Raw genomic sequence first — 20,794 nt, 5'->3', positions numbered from 1 at the left:
TAGTAGTATATTATATTAGTATTGAGTACTTGATGAATGGATGACAACAACAAAAGTCTGTGCAATAATATGTAATACTCAATATTTGTTTGGTTAAGCCAATTTGTCCAGCCAACAAACATCTATAACCCGATGTCTTTGTTATTCAGTTATTGATTTTACTCAGTAGAAACTGAAAGTCAAACTCAAACCTCAAACTACAGACACTATAGTCTGTCCACTATAACACAAGCATGCCAATACCTTTCTCCAAATCCTAAACTCCAAATGTATTGACTGGTTTTATGAAATTTCAGGATGCATTTGCCCAACTGCAAACAAAATTGTGCTTACATGTTGAATGGCTTTCAATCTCTGAAACATAATCAGAGTTTTATTTAAAACACTCAGCATATAAAGTAGATAGGCTGTCCATAAAAAGAACTCTACTCTGCTTTTTTCAGTTATGTCTGTGAAATAGTCCATACTGGGCGTATATGTATCACTAATACAACAAATTTCAAAGTTTAGATGAAGAAATACCTGCTTAAAGAAGGAGACAGAAATAATCAGTTTTAGAGAAAGCATTAAAAAAAGTATCAACATTGCTATAGAGCTCTCACATGATGACAAGGAAGTTTGTGCTTATAGTCATATTAAAATCAATGAGTAGCCCATAAAGACAAGCCAAAGAAAATTCTTTCCATATATAATGACATCCACAGGTCTCAGCCCACGCTGAAAACACGAGGCCACAAGAGATGAAACAACAAACCTCATCCACATGAGCCTGTGTTCCTCCTCATTAAAGTGTATTTAGATTCCCAGACAGTATTAATACACACGAGAACACGCGCAAGTGCCCCTCACTGTCTGTCACGTGTCATATTGATTGATGTGAAGGGCAGTTACAGGTGTAATGATGAAAGAAACAGATATGACTGATAGGTTTGAGGGGAGCTACAAACCGTTAGTTGACTATTCAGAAACATAACTTAAAGGCACACCATGGAACTTTTTGGCCACTAGGGGGTGCTAGACATGTATTTTCATGTCTAGCGCCCCTAGAGGCCACAAGCGCCGCAGCACTGTGGCAAAGAAAAAGAAGACAACTTCTTATGTCACAAAGTGTGCCTTCCAGCATGTCATGTGTAATATAATATAAATTCATGGGTTTTATTTTCATCAAACGCCAAAAAATCACGTAGCTCACGTTTATAAGCCTTTTTGTGCTGGGGTTACTACCCAAAAACCCAAGTTTAAAAGTAAAAGCGATACAGACCCTGTCAGGCTATGGTGGACATGTCATTCAACCTATTTTAAGTCGATGTACCATCACAAGGGTCTTGAAAATATATACTATGAAGGTTGAAAAACTACAAAGTGTCACTTTATGTTTTTTTTTTTTTTGTGTTGTGTTGTTAATTTCAGTCATATTTAACAAGCGCTACCGACTATTTTCAATAAAAAGTTACTAAAACTTTCTTGGAAGGATGCTAAATGTCGTGAGATGACGTCATGCAGTAATTAGCATATCCACAACATCATCGCGTCCAATTTGCATTCAGACAAGTGTCAGCACAAGTGTCTGCTTCACTTCTCTCTATACCGTCACATTTTACCGTATTTAAATTTTCTCATTTACATATGTTTATTTTCTGATGTCAGACAGAATGTCTATTGTGAAAAGTGCTACACAAATAACCTTGGGTTATAATCTTTCTATGGCACCTAAAAATCTTGACTGGACGAGTCAAACTGAGGTTATCTGCTTTTATCAGTATATATTATAAAATTGAGCTCAGATCAGTTACAGCTATATTTTGGAAACTGGTCACTTTGACATAACCTTCTTCCATCTGCCTGGAGTCTTTCAACTTTTTATTAAGTGTTGGATAATGCACTGATATCTATGGTGGTACTGTATTACTGTGCATAATTGTACATGTTGAACGACAGAGATGTTATGCCGAGTCCACAGCATTCTGTCAACATGGCCTAATTATAATATAATGTCTGTGTGACTTAAACTGAGAATAAAGTAAAAATAAATCAGGTTAGATACATGTCCCATGATCTTGCAAAAAAGCAGTTCTGTATTGAAGTGTTCATTAATGAAACAACGTGAGAAAATATGTTATTTAAAGTGGACATTTCACAAGACTTTTTTTAATGTCAAATAAGTCTTTGCTGTCCCTAGAGTACGTATGTGAAGTTTTAGCTCAAAATATAAAGATCATTTATTATAAAATGTTAAAATCGCCACTTTGTAGGTGTGATAAAAATGTGCCAGTTTTGGGTGTGTCCTTTAAAATGCAAATGAGCTGATCTCTGCACTAAATGGCAGTGTTGTGGTTGGATAGTGCAGATAAAGGGGTGGTATTATCCCCTTCTGACATCACAGGGGGAGCCAATGTCGATGATATATTTACATTCTTGCAAAGAATGGTTTACACATTTTCTAGGGTGATTAAAGCACTGGGGACCCAATTATAGCACTTAAACATGACAAAAAGTCAGATTTTCATGATATGTCCCCTTTAAATTATTTAACATCTTGTTAACTCTTTCACCACCATTAATGAGTTAACTCTTCAATTAAGAGAAAACACTTTCTGTCAATGACAAGTATTTCCGGCTTTCCAGGTAGCGCTCTTCCGCAACTTATAAAACACGGACATATCGCCCTTGGGCAAAAAACTGTGTATCCGTGTTGAGGTCCTTCACAAAATTTTTATTAATTTTGTGTTTTTGAAAAAACCTACACATATTTGAGAGGTGATAAAAGAGAACTCATGAAGGTAGGATAAAGTTTTTTTGTTTGACAGCAGAGGGTCTATTCTTTCATTTGATATATTGTATGTTTATATTTTTTAAGAAAAACATTTTCTGAGGGCATTAAACTTTTGTGAAAATCATGAAAAATGCTGCCGCTGGGAACATTGGCGAGGAAATAGTTAATACGGGAAAATATGTAATTTTACCAAGAAAAACATATCATTTTAATGACATAATTTCTCTATATTTTGAGAAAATATGTTATTTTAATAAAATAATATCTCTAATAGTAATATATTTAATGAAGTTATATCGACAAAAACATATCGAGTATAAGCAAGCCCAGGAAAAATATTTTAAAAGTATTGTTGCCTACAATCCGTCTGTTTGTTGTAGTCCAAGAAAAGAGATTTACGTTGGAGACGATAACTCGGGTCATTGTTTACTTTGGGGTTTCTACCTTTTGCATATCATTATCATGTAATACACACTTACACAATAAAGGATAGTTAAAATCGTAAATTGGACCATAGTTGCTCTTTAATGACATAATATCTCGTTATTATGAGAAAAGATGTCGTTTTAACAATATAATATATTGTTATAACAAAAAAACATATTTTAATGACATAATTTCTAGTAATTATGAGAAAAGATGTCATTTACACTGCAAAAAATGACTTTCTTACTTAGTACTTTTGTCTTGTTTTTAGTAGAGATATCTAAAAATTCTTAAATCAAGATGTATTTTCTTGATGAGCAAAATGACCTAAGAAAATAGTTTTTAGACAAAAAATATACAATTTAAGTGAATTTATGCTTAAAACAAGCAAAAATATCTGCCAAAAAAGTGAGAAAATTTTACTTGAATTAAGTGTTTAAGAAAAAAGAAATCTTATTTCACAGTTTTTTTTTCACCCCATTGGCAGATAATTTTGCTTGTTTTAAGGACAATTTCACTTAAATTGTATATTATTTGTCTTAAAACTAGACTTATTTACTTAGGTCATTTTGCTCATCAAGAAAAAACATCTTAATTTAAGAATTTTTAGATATTTCTATTGAAAACAAGACAAAAATACTAAGTAAGAAAGTCATTTTTTGCAGTGTAAAGACATAATATCTTGCACTACAAAAAATGACTTTCTTACTTAGTATTTTTGTCTTGTTTTCAGTAAAAATATCTAAAAATTCTTAAATTAAGATGTATTTTCTTGATGAGCAAAATGACGTAGGAAAATAAGCCTAGTTTTTAGACAACAAATATAAACTTTAAGTAAATTAGTGCTTAAAACAAGCTAAACAAAATCTGCCAATGGAATAATGAAAATTTACTTAATTCAAGAAAAAATGTCTTATTCCATTGGCAGATTTTTTTGCTTGTTTTAAGCACAAATTTGCTTACATTTTATATTTTTGTCTAAAAACTAGGCTTAGGGCCAATTTCATTTCTCTGTCTTACCCCTTCCCCTTTGTCTTCGTCTTCCCCTTGCCCCTCGAAACCGAGTAAAGGGGAAAGGGGTAAGACAGATCGTTCGTCTACAAAATGAGACACCACTCGATTACCGTTTGCGTCACTTTCCCTTGCCGCTAACCGGCTGCTACGTAAACAGACAAGCGTTGACAAACAAAGAAGATGCCATTGTCTCAGGTTGTGGTATCGATTGCCTGAGCAGAGCTCAACAAAAAGCGCATAACTTAGCTGCTAGCTAGCGCCTTAACTAGCGATTCAAAACAAAAACATTACAATTAATACCGCTTGAACTTTTATTAAAAGTATCATAAAACATGTGTGTCATAATATAATCTCAATTAAACTGCAGAAAATAATGTCCATTTTTGCGACTCCTTGACAGTTCGACGTTCATCAATAAAACGTCTTGATGCCGGTTCTCCTGAGAAATTCTTACGTTAACGTTTACCCCTCTCTTTCAAGTGTGGTCATTATCACATTTCGTTTCAAGGGCTATGTATCCCTACGCCTTGGCCCTAGCCCTTGATCAAAGTGAGAATATAGACACCACTTCGCCTCACATGAACGCGCAAAACCGAGGTGAAGGGTTAAGGGGAAGGGGTAAGACAGAGAAAATGAGACGCACCCTTACTTTCCTAGGCCATTTTGCTCATCAAGAAATTGCATTTTATTTTAAGAATTTTTACTGAAAACAAGACACAATTTTGCAGTGTGTTATATCAAGAAAATCATATTGTTTTAATGACATAATTTCTTGTTCTAAGGAGAAAAGATGTCGTTTATCTCGTTATAATGAGAAAAGGTGTAATTTTAACAACAGAATCTCTTGTTTTAGCGACATAACTGAGTGAAAAAAATAATATGTATGTGGCAGCAATGTGCCACCGCAGATAATCAGAATGACGTCGAAGAATTTTTGGATTGTTTCACATAAAAACTTTTTTTAAAAATAACATGAAGTGCAGTACTCTTAGTTTGTAAAATATTCACTGGATTTTTTTACAAACAACATTATTTGATATAAGTTCAATAATTAGAGATAAAAACATATTTTTTAATAAGACAGAATCACTGTGATATAGACTATGATCATGATGTCCACCTCTAACTGCTGCCAGATGTTTCTACTTTCTACAGCTGAATGGAGTGAATGATTATCTTGAGATGATTTGAAAAGTATTAATCAGTGAGATTATAAGTGTTTCTCTCACAAACACCACATCAGAATTACTTTCATTTCGTCTTGTTGGGTTAAAATCTTTCTCAAATCTCAATCATATATTTGCATTGCAGGTATATTTTATCCTGGCAACACAGCAATCAGGTTTTCCATTTGCCTGTGAGATACAAAGGAGATATTAATCAGAGCTCGGTTATGGTTCATCTCACCTTGCCAGTCCCTAGTTTTTTTTTCACTTTCATCATAATTGATTTATTTATTTTGCAGATCACACAAGGTAAGTGTCATATGAAAGATGAAGCATGGTTTTCTGGTGATTAATGTTTAAAGCATCTCGGTGTTAGCACATCAGATGTTATAATCACGAGGGTCTTGAATAATGCCTCATGAATTCAAAAGCTCTTATACCTCAAAAGCCCAATTTTGGCACTGATGCGTCTTTTGCAACAACACAAAGTTTTGCATTTTGGCAGCGTCTCAAGGTTCGCTTGTAATTTTCCTCTGAAGAGCTCAAGGTGAAACTGTTGGTGGATGTTCAAGTATTGACTAAATACTTAACACCCAACATGAGGACAATTTTGCTTTAGCAAATTTTTATTAATGGCTTTTAATCTTTCAAACAGAAAAGCAAATGAGATATTTCTTAGATTAATATTTAAGATCTTTTGGTTTATAACAAGAGGAGAAAAACAGCACAGAATACAGATTGCATTGGTTCTGAATGTTCCATTATATCATGCAGACCAAGCGAGAATGAAAGGCAAATAGCGGCTACCTTATGTTCCTCCTGAACCGACAAAACCTGGCACAAGAAAAGGAAATTCTTAGAAACAGCAGGCAGCCTTAGAAACAGCTATGAAGAAAACGTCTGGATAAAAAATAGCTAAAAGTGATTTTGGAGAGCGTATGCCTTCAAATCTTACTTGCTATTACGAAATGCCTTTAAGATATCAAAGAGAGTTTGCTGCAAGTTTATGTGTGAGAAAAGAGTCACAAAAAAACATATCATAAACCAAATGTTAAGACATTTTCAGTGACAATGTCTCATAAAATCAATGAAATCATCTTTCTAAGATTGATAATATTGTCAATCTAATGAAGTCAACAGGTTTCTATGAGAGTACGTTTAGGGGTTAAAGTATAGTAAGTAAAGTAGTCACGCATAGTAAAGTAGTCATCGTATTTACACCATTTTACGTGCCCGTGGTACGACTTTCTTTTCCGTGTCAGTTTAACGTATTGGTTACTTAACTGTTTTTCCTTTTTCCTCCTGTTTTTTACAATTGTCGTTTCGGATTGGGGTTAGAACAACTTTCTGTCAAATAAAATGACATCCTTACCCAAACCCAACTCTAACCCTAACGTCAGGCGCCAATGGTTTAAAAAGCATACGAAAAATAGTATAAACCAATACTTAAAGTGACATCCTAACGCAAACAGCAAATCTAACCCCAAACCAAAGTGACAATTGTTTAAAAATAGGAAAAACAGTTGAGTAACCAATACGTTAAACTGACACAAAAAGAAAGTCATGGCACGGGCATGTAAAATGGTGGAAATCCGTGACAATGCCACGCAAAACTGAGCAAAATAATGTGTGACTATTTCACGGAAAGAGATCAGGTTGAAATCATGTATTGTATCAGGGTGTGTGTGTGTGTGTGTGTGTGTGTCTGTGTACTCACAGTAAAGCTCTTATTATGGTTATTCATTGTTGTCCGTCTCTTGCAAGCAAAGGGAGACACGGAAGACGTTGAATCGTTGGTCGACTTGCAAGGGAACACCCTCCGCTCTAGGGCAGGATTCTGTTTATTAAAGAAGACACTCATAAAGTAAATCAAATCAAATCAAAAGATATGCAAACAATACAACACAATATCATGACAGTTTGTACTGTAAGTATTTAACGAGGTGGCTAATTCGAATGCTTATGACCAAATTCATACATTTTGTATGATTTCCTTTCGCCCCTCTGATGTTGGGTTTAGGGGTTGGGTATCATTAGACCCAGAGCACCAAGGAGCAGGCCAAAGGCCTGAACCATAGGTGCAAAGCACTATTGTCTTACTAAAGATTTGTATTTATTTATTTTTTCAATCGTTCAGGGGATTTTGAGGGGCCTTAACATTCTCAAAAAGTCTAGCATCTTGGCACACACATCAGAGTCGTCAGCCATTAGGCCCGGGCAAAGACTGGTACCTGGGTGTGCCGGGGGCTCAGTAGCACCCCCTTTTATGCAGAGAGTAAAGTTAATGCACAGATCAAGCATAAATGTATGCACATGTACGAAGCTTGGGCACGTATATAGATCTCATTGACCTGAACTTTCAAGTGATACCCATGGGCTCTGCTCAACAGGAAATCTGCCATTTTTGATTGTTTAAAAAAAAAGTGCAGGTGGTGAACTTTTAAATACTCCTCCTACTGACACCAAACTTCTTCAACATGATTCCCAGACATTGAAGATGCTACATTGTGAAAAATTGTTGATATCTGGAATGCTGTTCCTATGGCAATTCATATTTAGGCATATTTAAGGCTCTTGGCATCCTTAGAATAACACAAAATTTGGCAAGCACATCATAGTTGTCGTCCATTAAAGCCCGATTTATAGTCGTGCTGCTATCTGTAGCCTGTGCGTAGCTCTGCGTAACTGACGTGCAACTCGTAAAAATTTTAACAGCGCGTCAGATCTACGTAGACCGCAAGCGCTGTGATTGGTCCACCAGAACCCCTACCGTCAGGTAAAAAAACTGCGTCATAGGTATTTCCGTTTGTGACGGTGAAAACAAAGATGAGCCAAGTTGAGGAGTGATTTAACTCAAACTGCCACAAAAGTCACTGTTTATTTACTTCTCAAATCATACACAACAAGTTTCTTCTTCATTTGTGGGTTAACTTGCCAACCTTCTTCTTCTCTGACGGTCGCGCTGCTACTGTGGTTACACGCTTCGATACTGCCTACCAGCGGTTTGGGCGTGTGTTTGCACGTCGACGCAGAGGATGACGCAAAGTATAAATGAAAACCGTTTATTATAAGTCACAGGCATGTCACCACCTACTGGCAAAAGGAAGTGTGTCTCTTAAAACAGAATTTAAAATAGTCCACGTATATTTACCCAAGTCGATCCGGACATGGTCAGAAAAATGTAGAGAAGTGGCTGATGTAAAATTGTGAAAGGCTTTGTGATATCTTCTTAAAGTGTTGCCAACCTGTCAAACTTTAATATTACATTCAGGTGTGTATAAAGCTCTGAGCATGCTCAAAATGTCACAAAATTTGGCACAAACATCAAAGTTGTTGGCTGCTAAGTATAGACAAAACTATCAACATAGCCACACATGGGCCAGAGTATGTGAGCGGAGTGGAGTGGAAAGAATTTGCGCTCCGCGCTCAAAGCATTTCATAATTACTCCGCTCAAGCTCCGCTCTGGGTATACAATTTTCCGCTCCTCGCTCACTCCCCGCGCCGTCCTTACTTACGAATCGCTCCGTTTTCGCTCTACGGCAATTTTTTTTTTTTTAAACAACAAAGAATATGCAGTACTAAGAGAAGAACATCATATACTTTATTGGAATTTGAAACAGTAGCTAATATTAGCCGAAATTAGGCTATTATTTAGCTCACTTTTAAACAAAGCAAAACAAAAAATGTGTTGAAATTAAATAAATTATTAAATGAAAAACCTCATATAAAATAAGTAATCAAACGAAAAACATTACATTAAATCAAAGAAAGAAATCACAAACTGAAATATTAATTTAAACAAATAGTTTAACGAAAAAATATAGAGCTACTGCCTTCACTTTATGCCAACTTTTATAGGCTATTAATTCAATTCAATTCAATTCAATTTTATTTATATAGCGCTTTTCACAAAAGTCAATTGTTTCAAAGCAGCTTTACATAAATAGAAGCAGTGAAAAGCACAGAAAACGACAGATAGCACAACAGAATACATGATAGCATGAGCAGTTAAATTTGCTGCGGCTATGACTCAATATTATAATTGCACGTATTACTAAAGCAACGTATAGAAGAGGAAGCTAGGTAAAGCCCAAAAAGGCTGCCTCCCCGGGGTGAAAAACCCCCTAGGAGAAAAAAAACCCCCGGGCTTTTATCCGAGGAAAAATAAGTCCTAGGAGGGAAAAACCCTTGGGAGAACGGAAATGGAGATTTAGCGGAGATTAAGCGGTTCTGCCGGTGATCGTTGGTCAGGTATCAGCTGGGCATAACGTTGAAGGACAGCCAGTAGATCAGAGGTGTGCCGACTTTCACATCTACCGGGACTGGGTCTGTTTGTCTCGTCCTCGGGTCGAGGACGAGACGGAGAGAAAAACAAAATCGTATTAGCGTAGCGGCCGTTCATATGTATTGAAGTGTCACACAGTGATGTGGTTTAACTCAGCTTAGTTCCAGACAGACTAAATATTGCGGCATAATTATGTTATCCACAGTTGAGGATTTAGCAAATTGGGGGCCCAATGCGAGGGTATATATGGTAAATAAGGGTCACCTTCCGATCTTTAAGAGAAAATGAAACCTGACGACCCGTTTGACTAAGGCCTAAAGCCCCACTGTCGTCGTTAATGCAGGTTCAGTGGCAAACGGGTCTATATTGTATACCATTTACAGGACCAGGAGAAAACGCCAAAAACATCGCAACCCGACCATACGTGTTAACCCGTTTGACTAAGGCCGGAAGCCCCACTGTCGTCGTTAATGCAGGTTCAGTGGCAAACGGGTCTGTATGGCATACTATTCATAAGACTTACGATAGCGCCAAAATCGCAACCCGACCATACGTGCCAACCCGTTTGACTAAGGCTGGAGGCCCCACTGTCGTCGTTAATGCAGGTTCAGTGGCAAACGGGTATGTATGGCATACTATTCACAAGACACACGAAAGCGCGAAAAACGCTCCCCGACCATACATACCAACCCGTTTGACTAAGGCTGGAGGCCCCACTGTCGTCGTTAATGCGGGTTCAGTGGCAAACGGGTCTGTATGGCATACTATTTATAAGACTTACGATAGCGCCAAAATCGCAACCCGACCATACGTGCCAACCCGTTTGACTAAGGCTGGAGGCCCCACTGTCGTCGTTAATGCAGGTTCAGTGGCAAACGGGTATGTATGGCATACTATTCACAAGACACACGAAAGCGCGAAAAACGCAACCCGACCATACATACCAACCCGTTTGACTAAGGCTGGAGGCCCCACTGTCGTCGTTAATGCAGGTTCAGTGGCAAACGGGTATGTATGGCATACTATTCACAAGACACACGAAAGCGCGAAAAACGCAACCCGACCATACATACCAACCCGTTTGACTAAGGCTGGAGGCCCCACTGTCGTCGTTAATGCAGGTTCAGTGGCAAACGGGTATGTATGGCATACTATTCACAAGACACACGAAAGCACCAAAATCGCAACCCGACGATACGTGCCAAACCGTTTGACTAAGGCCGGAAGCCCCACTGTCGTCGTTAATGCAGGTTCAGTGGCAAACGGTGGCAAACTATTTAATGCAATTCATTTTAAGTGTTCATGTAGAAAAGGTTTTTATTTATTTATTTGGTTGGTCTGTGTTATGACCGTGAGTGCTTTGTTCCGTGAAAATAACTATTGCGAGTTAAGAACCTTTACTAGACAAATTATGCGAATGCTTTGTTGAAGAGAAAAGTTTTAAGTCTAGATTTAAAATGATCGACTGTGTCTGATTCTCGGACATCGGTTGGTAAATCATTCCAGAGCTTAGGGGCTAAGTAGGAAAAGGATCTTCCACTTTTAGACACTTTTGATAGTCTAGGGATAATCAATAGGCCAGAATTTTGCGACCGTAGTGTGCGTGATGGATTGTATTCTGATAGTAATTCTCTAAGATATGAGGGTGCTAAGCCATTTAAAGCTTTGTAGGTGATTAGTGATATTTTAAATTGGATGCGATATTTAACTGGTAGCCAGTGTAAAGATGCCAGAATTGGGCTTATGTGGTCATACTTCTTAGATCGAGTAAGTACCCTTGCAGAAGCGTTTTGAACTAGCTGAAGCTTGTTGACCTGATTTGAATGGCATCCCCCGAGTAGCGAGTTACAATAGTCTATTCTAGAGGTCATAAAAGCATGAATAAGCTTCTCTGCGTCAGATGTAGACAGTATATGGCGTATTTTTGAGATATTTCTAAGATGGAAGAATGCTGTGCGGCAAACGTTGGCGATATGACTATCAAAGGATAAGTTGCTGTCGAACATCACACCTAAGTTTCTAACCGTGGAAGATGGCACCACAGTACAGCCATCTATGTGCAATTTGTAATCTGACATATTATGTTTGTAGCGATTTGGTTCAATAATAAGTACCTCTGTCTTATTGGAGTTGAGCTTAAGAAAGTTATGTGCCATCCAGTCACTAACATCGCTAATGCAGTCTTTTAGCTTAGAAAACGTGTGTGTTTCGCTGGGATGCGAGGAGATGTAAAGCTGGGTATCATCCGCATAGCAGTGAAAACTTATGTTATGTTTCCTGATAATGTCTCCTAGGGGTAACATGTATAACGAGAACAGGATAGGACCTAAAACTGATCCCTGCGGTACACCGTATTTAACCAGGGAGTGATATGACTCTTCCTCATTTACATAAACAAAGTGATAACGATTGGTTAGATATGACCTAAACCAGGCTAGCGCCTGACCACTGATACCAACATAGTTTTCTAGTCTATTGAGTAGGATTCTGTGGTCTATTGTGTCAAATGCTGCACTAAGGTCTAGTAATATAAGAATTGAGATTTCACCACGATCGGATGTTAATAGGAGGTCATTTGTAACTCTAAGCAACGCTGTCTCTGTGCTATGGTGGGGCCTGAATCCTGATTGGAACTTTTCATATGTACTATTATTTGTCAAGAATGTGCGTAACTGGCTTGCCACTACCTTTTCTAATATTTTCGAAAGAAAAGGGAGATTTGAGATTGGTCTAAAGTTATTAAGTTCTCCTTGGTCAAGCTGTGGTTTTTAAATCAGCGGTTTAATAACTGCTAGTTTGAAAGCTGTTGGAACGTATCCTATTTCTAGCGATGAGTTAAAGATATTTAGAACCGGGGTTGACACTACAGGGAATACTTCTTTAAGTAGTTTTGTGGGAACGGGGTCTAATATACAGGACGATGATTTGGATGATGTGACTAGTTTAGAGAGCTCATCTATTGTAGTAGGTTTAAATGAATCAAGATGTTCGTATGGTAGTCTAGTGTTAAGTGAACTAATGGGTAGAGTGGTGGCTGCCTGGGTAGCTACGATGTTTTCCCTAATAGCCGAAATTTTGTTAGAAAAGAAGTTCATGAAGTCGTTACTATTGTGTTGAAGTTTACTATTGGTTTCTGTTTGTTCTTTGTTTCTAGTCAGTTTCGCAACTGTGCTAAAGAGGAAACGAGGGTTATTATGATTCTCATTTATAAGCTTGCTAAGATATGTAGATCTGGCGGTTTTAATAGCCTGTCTGTAGTGTTTAACACTCTGTTTCCATGCTGCGCGCCATACTTCTAACTTTGTGCTTCTATAATTTCTTTCCATTTTTCTAGCTGCCTTTTTAAGGGCTGCTGTGTGATGGTCATACCATGGAGCTGGCGGTTTTTCTTTGAATCTCTTTTTTCGAATGGGAGCAACGGCATCCAATGTGTTAGAACAGACATTGTTTAGGTTTTCTATTTCAATATCTAGATCGTCACAGTTATCTGCTACATGTTTCATTTGGGACAGGTCTGGAAGAGTGCTAATAAAGCTATCTTTAGTGGTGGAAATTATTGTTCTGGCTAGTCGGTAGCATGTTGTAGATTGAGTGATCCTATCTAGAAGTACAGTGTATGACACAAGGTAATGGTCAGAAACTGCATCACTCTGAGGTGATATTTCGACGTCATTAATATTGAGTCCGAGTGACAGAATTAAGTCTAATGTGTGATTACGAGTATGCGTTGGCCCTGTCACGTTTTGTCTAATATTGAGAGAATTTAGAACATCTATAAACGCACGTCCTAATGCGTCTTTTGGGTTGTCCACATGGACATTAAAATCACCAACAATAAGAGCTTTATCTACAGTGACTACAAGCTCAGATAGGAAATCTGCTATTTCATTAAGGAAATCTGCATGGTGGCCCGGTGGTCTATAGATTGTCGCTAAAGCAAAAGAAAGCTGTTTGTGGTTACGATCAGTTATTTCCATATTTAACAACATTACTTCAAATGATTTAAATTTTAGCTCAGATTTTTGGTTTACTTTAAACATTGTGTTGTATATTGTAGCTACACCACCCCCTCTCCCTTTAATCGAGGTTCGTGTTTATAATAATAGTCTTGTGGGGTGGATTCATTTAAACTAATGTAGTCGTCTGCTTTAAGCCAGGTTTCTGTTAAACAGAGTACATCTAAGTTTTGGTCTGTAATTATTTCATTGACAATAGATTCTTTATTGGTAAGCGATCTAATGTTAAGAAGGCCGAATTTTAAGATTCGAGATTCATCTGTTAATGTATTGTTTTCTAATTTTATTTGAATCAGATTTGTACCAGATGTAACAAGCGGTGCCCTGTATTTATTTGTTCGGGGAACAGATACAGTTGAAATGTGCTGATATTTCGGTAAGATTGACTCGAAGTGCTGGGATATAAGTGGTCTTGACATATCACGGCAGCTAACAGATGGACGGTTAAGCCGATCCGTCTGTTTCCTGACCTGGGCCCTGGATAGTCATACTATATCAGAATTAAGACTATTGATCAGATTTTTAGTGAGTATAGCACTTCCTTCCGATGACGGATGAAGGCCATCTCGGGTTAGGAGAAATGGTCTTCCCCAGAAATGCTTCCAATTGTCTATAAACCCTACGTTATGCTGAGGGCACCACTTTGACATCCATCCATTGAGAGACACTAATCTACTATGTATTTCATCTCCCGGGGGCGGGGAGGGGACCAGAGCATATTACATTGTCTGACATTGTTTTTGCAATTTCACACATCTCCTTAATATTATCTTTGGTGATTTCCGACTGGCGGAGCCTAGTGTCATTCGTGCCGGCGTGAATAACAATCTTAGAAAACTTCCGCTTAGCATTAGCCAGCACTTTAAGTTTGGATCTAATGTCAGACGTTCTGGCTCCCGGTATACAGTCGACTATGGTGTTTGGTGCCTCAATGTTAGTGTTCCTGAGTATAGAATCTCCAATGACCAGGGCACTTTTAAAAGGTGTTTCAGCTGGTATACTCCTTAGGGGATCGAATCTGTTAGAAATTGTCGTTACGTTATGGGTCTTAGAAGGACGCCTTATATGACTATGCCGCCTAACAGTCACCCAGTTTGACCGCCGACTTGACTCTGATGACGGAACCGAGCCATGTGTATTTTGATTAACACTATGCGCGCTCGATACAGTATTTGTAATATTTATATTAGCATCTGATGTCGGAACCGAGCCATTAGTCTTTTCGCTCGATAGATTATTTGCGACAGTAACATTAGCGGTTTTGCTATCCTCAACTAGTGTTCGGATGCGCGATTCTAGTTCAGCAACCTTCTCAGTTAACCTTAATACTTCAATACACTTAGTGCATGTAAACCCCTCTATGCTAACAGCAGAAGCTTATCTATACATGTGGCAAGTAGTACATGTTACAATATCAAGCGGAGTCTTACCGCTTTCATGCTGGGCGATGGCGTCTTCGTTTACCCGAACGCGGTCCCCGGAGCTGCATCGCGTGGGGTGTTCGGTTGTGACACGCCTCGGTCGCCTGCGAACGTCTGGGGTCAGGGTGATGTTTGGCTTGCTGAATCTGCGAAGGCCGGGCAGCGGTTCCTCCACAGCTTCCCGATCGCTTTCAAGTCGTTCACGGTCCGTGAAGCTGCATCGCGTGGAATGCATGTTTGTTGCTCGCTTGTGGACGTCGGAAGGCAGGGTGAAGTGGGCGCTGTACCTCGCCTTGGATCTGCTAAAACCGGGAAACAACTCCTCCACAGCTTCCCGCTCAGGTGAGGATAGGTCAGAAAAGCATATATCAGATGAATCCGCCATTAGATCGGAAAATGCTAGCTTCAGCCTCCACCGTGTGGATGCTAGCGGGCTATATGCTAACAACACTGGGTGTTTATTAGTGATAAATAGTTTCACGTGGTAGTACTGCTCAATAATCGTCACGGTAAAGTATTCCTATGTAAAACTAATAAGTTATATTATATAAATAGGAATAAGATGGTAAAAAAAAAGCTTTTAGATGATGAACTCGACGGAGCTCCGATGCACGATCTGTTCAGCGTGACGTCACAAACCGGATGTTGCCGGTTACACCATTTGACATCAGAAGGTGCATTCTGCTCTTAATTACAGAACTATTCTGAACAAAACAAATGCTGGCTGGTTGAACATATTTTTTATTTTATACGCAGTTATTAACTGAAGAACATCACATACTGAAATAGCTAATATTAGCCCAAATTAAGCTATCATTTAGCTCACTTTTAAACAAAGCAAAACAAAAAATGTGTTGAAATTAAATAAATGATTAAATATAAAAAACCTCATATAAAATAAATTATCAAACAAAAAACATTACATTAAATAAAAGAAATAAATCACAAACTAAAATATTAATTTAGACAAATAGCCAAACGAAAAAATATAGATATAGTCTACTGCCTTCACTTTAAGCCAACTTTTATATTAATACTAGAACTATTCTGAATCTAAACAAAACAAATGCTGGCTGGTTGAACACATTTTTTATTAAAGCTATATCTCCAATGCTGTATTCACTTTAAGAATAACGAGCTTTTGCCGAGTCGCAGGTGCCAAGCACTTGCCCTGAGAGTGTGCACGCAATTTATATCTCTTCAATCACTTCCATGCAATTGTTCTATATTTCCCGAAGTGTGTATGCGCTCAGACTGCGTCTTCTTGTGCATTCGCAAATCCATCAGCCCTCGCGCGCTCTCTGGAAGGTGGTGCTTTGGTCCGCAACGCTCCGCTGATCGCGCGCGCGTCTCAACAAATGGTCTCTTTGCGTTGCGCTTGGTGCAGAGTGCTCATTGGAGTTGTAGTTTCCCAGTGTCGCGTATATAAATGTTTGTGAAAGTACTAGTAAGACAACAATACAAATGCAAACGAATGCAAAATATGTTAAGTCCCACTCCGTTTTTATTCACAGTGGTTTGGTCTGGAGTCTGACTAGTCCTGACTCGTAATTGAGCGATAGTGGAGCGTTTTCGGAGCGAGAGAACATCACAACGCTCCGACATAAAAAAAAACGCTCCTCGCTCCTGGCAAAATTACGCCACTCCACTCCTCGCTCCCACTCCGCACCGCTCACATACTCTGACATGGGCACATAGGCCTCTGTAGCACCCCTTTTGAGTGAAGTGATGGGATTGGTTATACCTACATTCTCCAAACTGGTCAGTAAAAACAATCTACTGATATTTACCCACGTTATTGTACGTGCCCACCGTGCATCGTTTTGTGGGAGCCACCATGTAGTAGTGTTGTAGTACTCGAGACCGGTCTTTAGACCACTTTTTAAAGGTCTTGGTCTCGTCTCGGAAATGACCGCATTTTTACTCGGTCTCGTCTCGGTCTCAGTTGAAGAGGACTCTGAATTTTATTTCAAGACCGATCAAGACCACAACTGATGGCATATCACGAAATTATTTTTTATCATTAATTACTAAATAATTATTATAATTATTATAATTTACAGATTTTTACGGTGACAATTTATTATTATTTTTTTTTGTATTATTTTATCATCTCTCTCTGTCTCTGTCTCTCTCTCTGTCTCTCTCTCTCTCTCTCTCTCTCTCTCTCTCTCTCTCTCTCTCTCTCTCTCTCTCTCTCTCTCTCTCTCTCTCTCTCTCTCTCACACACACACAAACGAGAAGTGCCTAATCATATGCATTTTCCACATTTTATCATAAGTGTTTCAATGCAGTGACTTGCACTGGTCTTGGTCTTGACTTGGTCTCGGCCTGTCTTGGTCTTGACTTGGTCTTGACCTTTCAAAGTCTTGGTCTTGACTTGGTCTTGACCTTTCAAAGTCTTGGTCGTGTCTCGGTCTCGGCCTGCCTTGGTCATGACTTGGTCTCGTTTTAGGTGGTCTTCTTGACTACAACACTACCATATAGCGATACCAACATCATGTGAGGGGCCGCCATCACTGCTTGCAGCTTGTTTGTTTTTCTAATAATCATATGGTTCTCACAAAAGAAATCTGTGGTTTCTCTTTGCCAATTGAAACCGTTCTCATAAAGTGCATCCAAAAAAGTTTTCCTTTTAAAAAATGCTCTGCATCTTCTGCAATGTGAATATTTTGCTGCTGAAACAACATATCGTGCAGCCTTACAATGAATTTGCCAACTTGTAAAATATGTATGAATTCCCCTGAGATCAGATATGAACACACATCTGAGAAATGCAGTTTCTAAAAGCTCTAGACTGTATATAAGGAATTATATCATACAGTATACAATACTTGATATTGCTAATGATGTTTGCTAATACTATTCTCATATTTAGCATCATACAACAGCCTACAACCCAAGCATTTGTGGCAGATTTTGCACAAGGAAACCCCACAGACATTTCTTGCAAAACTGTAGTTAGTTATGAGATGGCAGATTGCTTCAAAGGTACAGAAGAGTTGAACTGACTCTCCTTTGAGTCACAGGAAGAAGATAATGGCTCGAATCCAAAGGACAAACGCGTCAACATCAATTACAGCTTAACAATTACTGCTATTATGAATTCAGTATGTCCTGTTGATTCCTTGCGAATGCATTAGATTTTTTGGAGGAAGAAATATTCAACCTCAGTTCAACCCCCGGGATTACAGCAGTAATGGCAGGACTACTGGGAATAATTGCCTGACACAATGGAAATCTGCACCCATGGAAATTACCTGCACAATCTTCTGGTCCCATTGTGATAATGGCTGATTCAGAGATGCAGTGAGCGTAAATGCTAACATGCTGTTCTGACAGAGAGCCATGTTAAGAGGCGGCGTTCGTGCTTGAGTGAAAAAGAGCTGATATCTTCTCTTCCCCCGAGCAAAAGTACCAACCGTTCAGAAGTGAGAAAAATTACTCCCATTTATTCACTCTCAGGGCATTCACCTCTTTTAAAAGCAAAAAATACATCTGGATATAATGTCTCTATTAAATCTATACCGGGCCAAGTCAGAAACTAATCTTTGTACTTTTTGCCTATTAAGTTAGGATAGTTAAAGGCACTTTCAAATGTAATTTACATTCCTATGACTCAAGATCTTGCTGTGTGTAGGTGTCTGACGGCAGTCGTATCTTCATTGAATGCAACTAACCATAGACAATAAAGCAAAGGACAGTCGGTTCCAATTGAAAAATGTACAGAAGATCTCTAAGGGAAAAAAACTTGATTGTTTCTCTTACATTGCATGAGATTAAAAAATGATTTTTTTTTTTTTTAAAAAGGCCTCAGTTGTCTCTCATGTGTATCTCGATGTTAACCTAAAGATTTTTCATTTGTTTTTAAATCTGTATACATTGTTTCAGTTTCTCGTTCTATTTTCCTTTATTTGTATTTCTCAAAGGGTTTTGTAGTATTTTCGCAATTTATTCACGGAAATGTATTTACGCTTGATTGATTTTAATATTGCTTTGTGTTTGTTTGTTTCAGCAAAAGCATTTTACAGCATTTTTCTCTGAAAACAAGTCCTAATTACTTCATGAGGTTGAAAAAGAGGATTTTTGGCAGTGCCAAAGACGAACAAAAAGAATTAAATGAATACAGGTGTGTTTAGAGTCGCCGTCTGCTCCAGGTTAATGACCAACACACGAGCAGGTGATCTGTGTCCGCTCGGGTTAATGAGATCAAACCTCAAACACTAGGAGGGTTCGAGTTCATATCCCATCTGACTGAGCCCTGACTTCCGCTTCAAGTGCGTGACTAATAAAGGAGCAGATGTCTCTGAGGACAAACTGGCTTATTTTCTTCCTCCACAGCCCATCCGTCTAGACGCCAGCGAGAGGAGCATTTATCTGCGTGTCTTACAATCTTTTCAGTAGGTATAATAGCTGCACTTTCTTTTCAGGAGAGCTAAGGGCTAAAGGCTGTTGAAAGTGCAATATTTTTAGAGCGCCAACTTTTAATAGCTGTGCAGCTCTACAACCGCAGCACCCTTACATCTCACACGCACAACGTTCATCATTATTAAAGAATAGTTTAGAGAAAGATGCTAAAGGAGCATTATATACTCACTCTCATGTCATTGTAACGCATCTGCTATTTACACTTAAAATATACTAATTGGACTGTGAAAATAGTGATATATTTTATTTACACTAAGGGACAATAGCAGCATTTTCCAAGCAGCGATATGCTAAGTAGGTGAAAAATAGTAACTGGATGCTATCTATACTTATATTTGCAGATACTTTTTGCACTTAGAGATTTTTGTACATTAACAGGATGCAATAATAACACAAAGTGTACATGATTATATTTATTAAAATTATTAAATGGATGCTGCATTACTAGGAGAATAAAAAGCCCTACCTTACATCAACCCCTTACCCTACCCAATAAATACTTCTATTCTTGATAAACACTCGTTCTTATTAAAAAACATTTTCTTCATTGTTATTGAAAATATATGCCTTTTTGATATGAAATATATGATACACAACAAGGGAGATGAGCGCTTTACGAGCCTTATGGGGCGTATACACCAAAAGCGAATTCATCAATTTGCGCGAGTAGATTACATACAAAGTCAATGCAAAGACGCGTGAACTCGCATAGGGTGATGCGAATGACGCAGATTGCTGCGAAAAACATGCACTATTCACCTCAAATGCGTCTGTGTGCAAGTTTTAAATATTCAACTCAATCGAAAAATATGCATGACACAAAGTTAAATCCCGCGAGTAATCTACAGTGAGGAACGCTTCGCATTTGGTGAATAAGTAGCATTACTGTGGATTCACACCAGCCGCATTTAAGGCGTCAAATTCGCACTACCCCATCTGGGTTGGCACTAAACACACACATTTTGAGTTTACTCGCTTTATTCACACGTGAAAGCCGTGCATGAAATTCTAGTCATCGAGACATTCACACAGAAATTCACGTCATGGGAGGGGCTTCTAAGACTCTTCCTGTAATCACTTCATTACTAGAACAAGCCTCATTCACGCCACGAGATCGAAGTAGACGCATAAAAAAGCAAGCATTTGACCCGCGTCAAAGGCAAAATCCGCTTCTTGTGGGAGGGGCAAGTGCTATATGGTTGTCTGTTTGCAGGATGGCTGATGTTGATTGTGCATTTATCGAGAGATACCGGTTTGTATTTAG

At 38.4% G+C, this 20,794-nt stretch overlaps 1 protein-coding gene across 1 annotated transcript in view; it reads right to left on the bottom strand.

The window, feature by feature from the left end:
* The window catches only part of dntt (deoxynucleotidyltransferase, terminal), a 141,496-nt gene that overhangs the window by 111,363 nt on the left and 9,339 nt on the right, over positions 1–20,794 (bottom strand). The window contains exon 3 of the mRNA XM_065296264.1: positions 7,097–7,216. Coding sequence (XP_065152336.1) covers positions 7,097–7,216 — 120 coding nt within the window. The remainder of the gene's footprint in view (positions 1–7,096; positions 7,217–20,794) is intronic.

Source organism: Paramisgurnus dabryanus, chromosome 20 (genome assembly GCF_030506205.2).
Source record: "Paramisgurnus dabryanus chromosome 20, PD_genome_1.1, whole genome shotgun sequence".
NCBI classification, from domain to species: Eukaryota; Metazoa; Chordata; class Actinopteri; order Cypriniformes; family Cobitidae; genus Paramisgurnus; species Paramisgurnus dabryanus.
This window is presented reverse-complemented; position numbering and strand designations above follow the sequence as displayed.